A 10,540-nucleotide genomic window follows, 5' to 3' on the forward strand; every position below is an offset into this window, starting at 1 on the left:
TTGATCAAATAAATATAATTATACTTGATAAAATAAATTATTTAATGTCATGTAAGTCATAATTCTTACAACTAATATATATATGTTCAAACATCAGTTTATACAAATTAGAGAATGTATAAAATAAATAAAGAAAACAAACACATTCAAATCTATATAAATAGGAGAGAGAAAGAATGTGTAATTATCTTGGTTCACCGAAAAATAAAATGAATGTATTTACTAATGCATTGCTACAATAATATGTTTATCTTGATCCAACAGAATCAATATTATTTTAACACTTTTTTATTTCTCTTATTACAAAGGTTACTTTCATTACTAACATTATTTTATTTAATTTATTACGTAATAAAATATTATAACAATTTTTATTGTCAAGTTAACGTGATAGTTAACATAAAAAGTAATCTAATTATCAAATTCATTTTATACATTAAAAGATTATTAAGATAATATTAATTTTATTATAATTTTATCCTTACTCGATGAAATTAGTTTAACATATTAAAGACATTTAAGTAAATAATACATTAGTATTATTTTATTATTACCAACCAAATATGATATATATATATATATATATATATATATCAATTTGCCCAAACACGATATTAATTTATATTTATTAATCTTCAAGTTAATCAATCATGGTGGTTATATTCTAATTCAAGTACTAAAATATTACTTAAATCAAACTCATCATAAGAAAATTTTTAAAATAACTTTTCAAGGGTTATGCCCAAACCACTTATAACTCAAGGCGTTGTCCCAACTATCGCTCACTCATTAGGGAATAGATCCCTTCCCATTAACTTGATACAAGGACTTTTATGTGTTATGCCTTAAAGATAAAGTAATTATTGATTTCAATCTATGCAAGTACAAAATTTTAACAATTATGAGAAAGGAATAACTAAAAAAGATATAAACACTTAAATATAATTTGATATCACAATTTTTCTCAAGCTATACTGTCATATTAGAATCAAACCAACCATATTGAGTAAGACAAACCTCAGGTCCAATAACCAACGCCACAACCATTGAACTAGATAAATCAAAAGTTTGATTTTAATATATCGTCAGAAGAGACTTAAACTCATACTCTCTTATATATGAAACCTTCTCTTTTGCCACTCAAACTACCTCTCGAGGTTTTTTTTTTTTTTGTTTCAACTTTATCTTTCTTGTTTTCTTGATTCTCTTTTTTCAACATTAATTTTCGCCTTTAACTTCTCCAAAAGCTATCTTAATACATGTATATTATCTAATTAGCAAGTGAATTAGGGTGATAAAGCTATTGCCTCAGATTCTTGGCTTCACCATATATGAAACCAGTTCTTGTAATAAAGCTAAGAATCAAATTTATCTATTTTTTGTTCATCTTTTTTCAACTTAATTATACTCCATATATAAATTTTTTTTTTCTTACCTTTGAAAACTTATCATTATTATTCTTACTTTTAACAACTCATGTTCGATGTTGATTCAACTACACACCCACTATAACATTGATCTTGTCATCCCCAACTCATTCTCACATTGCTCTTCTTATTTTTTAGCTTAACCCACACCAATCTCATCTTTCTAGCTTAGTTCACACCAACCAAATGTAACACCCACTAGTATAATTAAGAGTAAAATAGTCATTTTTAGTGTTATAAGTTGACATATGTTGACCATGGATCCGAATAAATTGAAATTAAATAAGAAAATTTAATTTTAGCCTATGAACAAACGTTCTTAAGTCCATGAATGTTAGCTCATAGCCTTCCATGTTTGTGAGGGTTAGAAAAGCCACGTGCACAATTTTAAACGATAGAAACAAATGTTTGCCTATAAAAGGAATGTCCATCCATTTTGTTATGAAAATCGTGTTTAAAAGTGGCACTTTTTCATTATTTTGGGGACATTTTTCTAAATGCACGAAAATAGAAAACCCTAAAGGGATAATGCACTAGAGAGAAGAGGCATAAAACTCTAGTTTTTGACAATCACTTATAGGTTTCAAGAGGGCGAAAAGAGAAAAGTCTAGAGAGAGATCATTTATCAACAAGCCAACTCGCAATTTCGCCATTATATGTAATATGAAACATTTTGTGACAATCTGTTATGATCATACGTTTGTTTAATGATGCTTTATGTTGACTAGAATGTCCTTTATTTGATATTGTATTGGTGTGACATATATTGATGAGCTATGGCTAGATTTTATGAAGAATTATTTATTTATTTATGTTGTGTGTATAACTTTGTATTACAGCACCATAGAAGATTCTAGGTATGTTAAATGAGTCCTTGTATGTTATTTCGATGATGATTTGTTTTGGAAAATGTTGTCATGAATCTTGAGTGTTTAGAAGCATAATTAGGGTTTGTTTGAAAATATATCGTAGACAATGAGTTAAAGGACTTATTGGTGTTGTGTTTAGTGTATTTTGATGCGTATAAACTTGTTGAAATAATGTTAGAACAGTTGTTAATTCGATAGAATATGATATCATGAATTGTAAGGCCTAAAATAGCATAGTCTAGGCTTTCTAGATGCAACGAACGTTCATTCATCTAAGACAAATGAACATTTCATAACTAGAATAAACTTTTTACACGTGGTGAATATTCATTCACGACTTGTAATTTTTTGAACAAGGTTTGATGCGCATTACTCGTTATTCATCTTTGTCGAAAGAGAAACATCAAATGACTGTTCATTAGGTAGGAACATATGTATTTAATGTAGAAAAACTAAATTACCATTAGAACCTAGGAACAAGTAAGGTGAGGATTAATAGACATTCATTGAGAGATGATGAGCGAACGTTCATCAAACTAGGAATGTTTGCTCTTTATGAACAAAGGATAAACGAATGTTCATAGGAAGGAAAAAACTGTTAGTCACATTGTACAAATGAGAAATGAATCATGAAAATTCCAAGAGTAGAAACAAGATATATAGACTAAAATACTGCCTAGAAAGCATAAGATATACTAGTCAAATGGTGAAAGCATTATGAGCTCACAACTAGGCAGTTTGAGATAACATGCATGTTTAGTATAATGGTACCATAGTAAGAGTTACAAGTATTATGGTCATTACAATAAGGCATTTGTGAGATACTTTATACACTGCCCATTGAAGGCATGGTCCATAACAAGACTATTGGGTCGTAGTAGAACTTGATCACTCACTGTAAAGTGTGGTGAGCCGCAGTAGGCTCATGTTTAATTGTCGTCTGATAGTGGTGTAAGGAGTGAACACATAGTTATAATACTCATGCCAAGCTATCAAAACCCTATTTTGACTTAATTCGATCGACAAGTTAGTTACAGTTCAATTTAAGGTCAAGTAAGCTTTCACTAGTAAGTGCATAATGTAATGAGAGACCCAGTAAGGTTAGAGTGTTTAGATATACTAAGAGTTGGTTCACATCATCCAAGTAGGGTAAGTAGTTTACTCACAATGATCAAGTTAGGTTGAATTGAGTCTAAGGGCAAAATAGAAATTTAATAAAGTTTAAATTATACTCTTACTTACTAAGTAATCATCACACACCATTTTTTATTTTGTCTATTTTGCAAGTGATGATGATAGAGGCATAAGGTCTCAACGGGCGTGGACAAAGGAGGGCAATTGTGTCAATTTTAATTTTCTTTTTATAATTATGTTTTCAATAAACAATGTACAAGAATAGTTTCTATATTGAATTATAAGGGTTTTATCTTTAAATATTCAAGATATCTTTTCTACGTTTTCTACACTTTGTTTTTAAATAAAAGGTTTTTAGTCATATAATATTAAAGATATTTAATTGTTTCTATATTTTTATTTAAATAAATACACTGGTGATCAATGTTAGTAATGTTTTCTTTTTGAGTATAGTACTTTCTAAACGGGGTGTTACACTGAACATATAATGACTAGGGTTAGATTCAAATCCACTTTGTTTGAGTTCAAGCTCGAGCTCGAGCTATAGAATGTTCAGCTCGTTAAGCTTGGAAACTAAAAATTTTAATACAAAACAATATTATTTTGACCAATATATATTAAAATAATGTCGTTTTAATAATGAGTTAGTTAAAAACTCAATTCAAGCTCGAGCTCATTTGAAGTGACCTCGATAAACCTGAGCTCAATTTTATATAAATTGAGCTAAACTCAAGTTTGGTTCGATTTGAATCTAACTCTAACAACAACCCATTGCACAAAACGATCTCCCTCTTTTCAACTCTATTTGACATTGATTGCAATTTTCAGTTGGCATTGATATCACCGTCAATTTCTCTCTCATCATCTACATTCAAAAGTCCATGCATTAATGTCATTCTCACGATCTTCCTCCATGATGTGAGTAGATCTCTTTCTAATCTTTGTCACACCTCTTTATCGTATAACATTTCTATTCTTGACATCTTCTATGGTTTGATGAGATTAGTGATGGTGAATTTTCCAATCAAAGTGGTGACTAAGGTTTTGAAGATTGATTTACTAATTTTCAAAAATATAAAATAATTAAATTATTATATTTAAAATGTCAAATAAAAATGATATTTTAAAATTTTCAAACGTATAAAATATTGAATTCACTATTTTATCTATTTATTTATTTTTCTTTGAAGGAGGTGGATTTTTCCTGGGAAAATGTGATATGGTTTAGGATTATATTAAAACTTAATTTTATCCTTCCACGTGTACGTAGACCTCAACGGATAACCAATTCAAATTCACGCGCCCCTCTTACACATGGCTCCACATGCCAAGGTCACTCTCGTAATTTCAACCACCGTTACTTCAAACCAAAAAAATTACATTCCCTAACTTTCCCGCCCAAATTTCCCTCTCTTTCCTGCCATATGTAAATCAAACCAAATCAAAAACCAAATGTTTAATAAATTCTCTGTTTTAAGTTTCAACTAATTACACAAAATGCCAGACCTCGCCAATCTCTCTCTCTCCTCATCGCTAGCCCTAGCTCGGTGTCCGGCTCTCAAGCCGCTCTCTGACGACTCTGCCGCCGAGTCGCCAAGTGCCGACTCGTCCGCGCAGGTTCTTGCATTGACAACCGATGGAGACTACTGTGATGATTGGGATCGGAGCTCGAGGCTTGAGGCTTGTGGTAATGGAAATGGGAGTGCCATCAAGGTTGTGAGGCGGAGCCGCGGCTCAATTGTGCGAGCCAAGAAAGTGAGCTGTTTTGAGGAACACGTGATGGCTTGGATTCGGAAGAAGATGGAGTTAGGAGCCTTGCCGTCAAAATATTACCTTCCGTTTCTCAACGGTGCGCAGAAAATGGTAATGTAACATTCAAGTTAAATTAATGCTAGAAACTTCGAGATAAGTAGAATTAAATTAGCTAGCTAAGCGCAAGCATAGAAAAATCTTTTGAAACTCTCGGTGCTTTTCGTTGGATACTGTGCAATTCTGAATACCTTTTTTAGTTTCAGTTGCGGGGAAGTCAAATTTTATCGAGTTTGTATATGTGTAACTCACAATTTTGTTGTTAAATTGTTTAAGTTAGAAGTCTTGAAATAGCGCATCAGGATTTTTGGTAATGCCTTATTAAGTAGTTCTGGAGCTTTTAGAAATAGACTGTTATCTTTTAAGCTTTCAAATAAAATTTGCAAAACTTTATGGTCAGGATATATAGGTGTGGCATTAGCTTGAGAAAATGGCTTCTCAAGTCTGATGTCATGCGATCAGTCTTTAAATGTCTGTTGAGTAGATCACCTCGTGAAAAGGGAGTGGTGCTTTTTGGCTTCACTGCTATTACAGCTTGCCAACTTGAGGTTTAATAAAGTTATGGAGGAGATGTAGAAGATTGCTACATATTGCCTCAATTTGTTTTGCGGAAAGAGGAAACAAAATAAATTTTTCAAAACTCAAAGCTCATTTTTTTTCAATTGGTAACTTGTAACTCAGCTGCCCTAGTAACATGGATCTTACTGGTTGGCTAACACATTTTTGACAACTCAAATCTTGTAGGTTATAGCTTGAGTGAATGTTTTATTGTAAGCTTTTTGTAATTATTATTTGTTTATTTATTTATTTTTTTGTACCTTGTTTCTTTTGTTCAACAAGGCTTGTTAAGCATAAAATGAATTAGAAATAAGATATGAGGTAGAAGTTCTTTTTGAAAGTCCTAATGTTTTGTTTGCTTAAGAGTGGACACAAAAAGCTGCAAATGGTCTCAAAAACATGCTTCCTACCACTCTATTGTGATATTATGGGCGACATTAGATGTTTTTGTTTTGAAGCTTAGGTTGTGTGATTTCAGTTTGCTTTCTGACTTCTGATATAAATGATGAAAGTGTTGAGGTTTCTCTGTGGCTTTGTCTCAGGCTGAATGCCTTGTTTGCCATAAGACCATCTACCCTGGGGAGGAGTTGTTATGCACAGTTCGTGGTTGCCAAGGAGGATATCACCTAATATGTGCAAAAGAAAGACTTGGGATCTCTAATACCAAAAAATTCAAGTGTCCGCAACATGTAAGATCTCATGAAATGATATCTTTCTTATATTCTTAAAAATTTTTGGCAACTTTGCACTCTGTAAATTGCTGTAAAGAACATTCAATGATAAGGCTAGTTAATGATGTGCAAGATTTTGAGGAAGATCAATCAAATGGAGCTGTACTTTTACGAATTTCAATAATCACTGTAAGCTAGTTCTGAAGGAAAGGAGAAGAATAGCACATTGTGGGAGAAATTTAAGTTTTTTAAATGTCCTTTAAGCCTTAGTCTTAAAGATATTCCAAGAAACCCTTTTTTTATACTTTATTCATCTGAATTCTTAGTTTTGAGGGCTGACCTGGCTTAAGTGTTCAAATAGTTTTATAAATTAATATATTACTTTTGCATCATTTTTTTACCCAACCAGGTTGCTTTTGTATTGATTTAGTGATCATCTACTACACATTATGAACCCATATATTTGTGTTTTCAATGTATTTTCATAATTTCTTATCAAAATAAAATAGTTCTCAAGTCTCATTATGGTTAAGTAACTTTGTTTTTTGTTATTTCATTTTTTGTTCTATGTTTTCCCAGTCATGGATGATTGGATTGTAATGTTTTCCAGATTTAATACAAGTCAAGCCAGTGCTAATTACTACTGTTGCTCATATATGTGACATGTTTTGTATTCAGGCATGCTTCATTTGCCGACAGAAATTGCAGTGGCGATGTGTGCGATGTGAAATAGCATCACATGATAAATGCGCACCATGGTCAGATAAAGTAATTCATTTGAAAGACCAACCAGGACGAGCAATTTGTTGGAGACATCCAGCTGATTGGAAGCTAGATCAGAAGGTCAAATTCTTCTTTCCTTAATCAGAAATGACTGTTTACTATATTCACCATACTAGCATATCATCTAAACTAAACCTTTTCAATAAAATCTAAACCTATACGTAGATCAGAAGATCAAATTCTTGTTTCCTTAATCAGAAATGACTGATTACTGTATTCACCGTACATGGACCTTGGAACTGACCTATTCTTAATATTTAGTATAAGCTCGTTATCTGTGTTCAGGCAGAAAGAATCAAATGCTTTTCAGCATATTATGACCTTGTAATTGTCTTTCAATCTTTTGACATTTTGTTGAGGTTTTCTTTCTCCATTATTTTTTATTGATTAGGCTGGCTGACAGGACTGATATATTTGTTGAATGAGCAGCATGCAGAGGCAACATGTGATATAGAGGTCAGATTTTGTGCAAACTTTTTGTAAGGATTTATTGAATTTTGTAATAGATGGTTCAAAATATATGCATTACTATTCCAAGAGGAATTATGTCATGTCTGCATTGGTCGGTTGCAAAATTGGCTCCCCAAACCCTCCACTCTCCCTTCTTGACATGGAGCTTAGTGAATAGTAAAATACACATAAAACTAATTTCTTGCCGAACTAATAATGTTTTCAAAATTTTAAGAGAGGCACATAATACGATATGGTGGTTGCTTTCCTTGTGAATTTTTCATTGAGTTGATTAATTGCTTCAGCATTGTTATTTCAAACATTGTAAATCAATAATAATTTTTATATGGTGGCAATTCATTCTCTTTAATTGATTAGCTATTCCTTAATAATCCAATACTGCATTGGGTATTTCTCAACTAGTGTAAAATAGGAGAGGATGAAAGTAGTATATGCAGGCATGATTATGAGATATGTTGTTATTTTATCACAATAAGTAACATAGGGATTGTATTTGAGTAATGAACTTGTCATTTTTATACTCCACAGGCTAACATTTTCCCCTGCCTCATATTCTAGGAAGTTTTTTCTCGCTTGCCTCTACCTTATGTCGATGAGGAGTTCAAGATTGACTTCACATGGAAAGATCTCGTGGGGAATAAATTGGAGCCGCCTCCATATGTTCACATAAAGCGCAGTATCCTATAAATGCTATGTGCTATATTGACTAATCTCTTACATTCTGTAGTTGATTGGTTTATTACGTTACTAAGAATCATTTGGGGAACAGAATAGTTTTGATGTTTCCATTAAGGCAGATAGTTGATGAACTTTTCACATATGCAGTGCTACCACACTGACCTTAATTGATATTAGATATTTACCTTGTAAAGAAGAAACGTGATAATTCTGATGATGGAATTGGATGCACAAGTTGTAGATCTGAATGCTGTGAGGACTGTGTGTGCAGGTATTTACTACTTTTCTTCCAAGTTACAACACTGACAAACTGCAACATATATGCTAAAGATATTATAAGGGAATCTTTAGTGTTTGTTATGTCACATGAATCCGTCAATTGAAACTCAGCACTATAAATGTTGTTATAGTTAATATTTGTCTGCCACATACCAGTTTTACAGCATATGCTTTTTATTTATAGGGTTCAAAGCATTAGCTGCTCAAAGGCTTGCCACTGTTCAGAAAATTGCACCAATAGACCATTCCGCAAGGAAAAGAAGATCAAACTTGTCAAGGTGAGAAATTTTACCTATAGACAACATCAATTATACCCATTTGAAATTCATATCACATGAGCAGAAAATGTTGTATCTTAGTTTGTTGCATTTGTTCATTAACATTTTTCTGTAAGTTTTTCTGTTATCATATCATCAACGAATTGTTTTCTATTTCAGACTGAATTTTGTGGGTGGGGGGTGGAGGCTGCTGAACCCATCAGTAAAGGAGAGTTCATTATCGAGTATATAGGGGAAGGTAGTTTTATCACTCGGACCTGAGCTTACACACACATATATATATTGAAGCATTTTTTAAGGGTTACTTTGCCTTGCCTCATTTTTTGCTTTTGGTTTGGAGGATTTTGAAAGAAATGGATCTGAACTTTCTAGAGTTTCATCTTTTAGATGTCTTTGCACCATTAACTAATTTGTCCTTTTTTATCAGTAATTGATGATGCTTTGTGCGAACAAAGGCTGTGGGACATGAAATACAGAGGAGTAAAGAACTTTTACATGTGTGAAATTCGAAAAGACTTTACAATTGATGCAACTTTTAAGGGGAATACATCTCGTTTTCTAAATCACAGTTGTGACCCCAACTGTATATTGGAGAAATGGTACTTACTATTAATATTACTACATTTATATTCTAGGATAACTAGAATTGCATTTGGTCCTCTTTTCAAAGAAATATGCTGGACTTTATATGATTTGACCTTTTCAAGTTTACTTCTTTCTTAAAGGCAAGTTGAGGGGGAGACACGTGTAGGCGTTTTTGCCACTCAATCAATAAAAGTTGGAGAACCTTTGACATACGATTACCGGTATGTTCAGGGTCAGCAGTATTTGTTGACAGATCCTTTGTTCTATCTTGTTAAAATTTTCATTGTGGCATAAATCACATGAATGTCACCGTGCATGTTCTCAATTTGTGACACTTTCATTTCTACATCACACTTAACTCAGCAAGAAAATAGAAAGGAATTTATACGTGATAAAGTAAATTGACCAAGGCAACTTATCAGACTATCATGGTTGACAATGATATGCAAAATATAGACACTTTTAATGTAGCTTTTGCGATTAATGTACTTTGAAAATGAAACAATATAGATGTAATCTCTAAGGGTGCTTGAAAATTTAATTCATGCTGTTTGAGCTGCAGATTTGTGCAATTTGGGCCTGAGGTGAAATGCTATTGTGGAGCTCCATCCTGTCAGGGATACCTTGGAACCAAAAGAAAGGTGAGTAAACTAAACCTTTGCTGGGGTTCAAAACGGAAGAGAACTTCCACTGCTTGCCTAGCTATCATAACACTATGATTTGTTTTCACAATCTGTCATGTTGTACATCATATTTTCATGTAATATTTTGCAAAGTGAAGAAAAGATAGAAACAGCAAGAGAGAACATCAGTCTGAAGGTATAAACTTCCATTTAAAAGATAAAAAAATTGTGATTTTTGTTGATTTGTCTTATTGTCCTGACCTTTTCCCCAGAATTTTCGGGTAGATTGTTGAAAGATTGAAACGAACACGTTATTGATTTCCCTTTGTTGGGTTACTCAATGGGTATTTTCATGAATAATAATTTTTTATTTTA

General features: G+C 32.4%; 1 protein-coding gene across 1 annotated transcript; it reads left to right on the forward strand.

Annotated features, from left to right (window-relative positions):
- Window positions 1–4,918: 4,918 nt before the first annotated feature.
- LOC123194498 (histone-lysine N-methyltransferase ASHR3) lies at window positions 4,919–10,540 on the forward strand. Its single transcript, XM_044607721.1, has 11 exons — window positions 4,919–5,293; window positions 6,340–6,486; window positions 7,147–7,311; window positions 7,681–7,707; window positions 8,281–8,398; window positions 8,578–8,671; window positions 8,864–8,957; window positions 9,117–9,195; window positions 9,385–9,556; window positions 9,683–9,763; window positions 10,105–10,540. The coding sequence occupies exons 1-11, from the start codon at window positions 4,928–4,930 to the stop codon at window positions 10,259–10,261; spliced, it is 1,500 nt and encodes a 499-aa protein (XP_044463656.1). The 5' UTR covers window positions 4,919–4,927; the 3' UTR covers window positions 10,262–10,540.

Source organism: Mangifera indica, chromosome 13 (assembly GCF_011075055.1).
Source record: "Mangifera indica cultivar Alphonso chromosome 13, CATAS_Mindica_2.1, whole genome shotgun sequence".
Classification (NCBI taxonomy): domain Eukaryota; kingdom Viridiplantae; phylum Streptophyta; class Magnoliopsida; order Sapindales; family Anacardiaceae; genus Mangifera; species Mangifera indica.

Bases quoted from the DNA above. Each gene is read 5' to 3' on its own strand.
- LOC123194498 (XM_044607721.1), top strand. From the start codon at position 4,928: ATGCCAGACCTCGCCAATCTCTCTCTCTCCTCATCGCTAGCCCTAGCT. The intron at 8,958-9,116 runs GTGAGAAATTTT...TTTCTATTTCAG, and splicing joins AGAAGATCAAACTTGTCAAG to ACTGAATTTTGTGGGTGGGG. The intron at 9,196-9,384 runs GTAGTTTTATCA...CTTTTTTATCAG, and splicing joins TATCGAGTATATAGGGGAAG to TAATTGATGATGCTTTGTGC.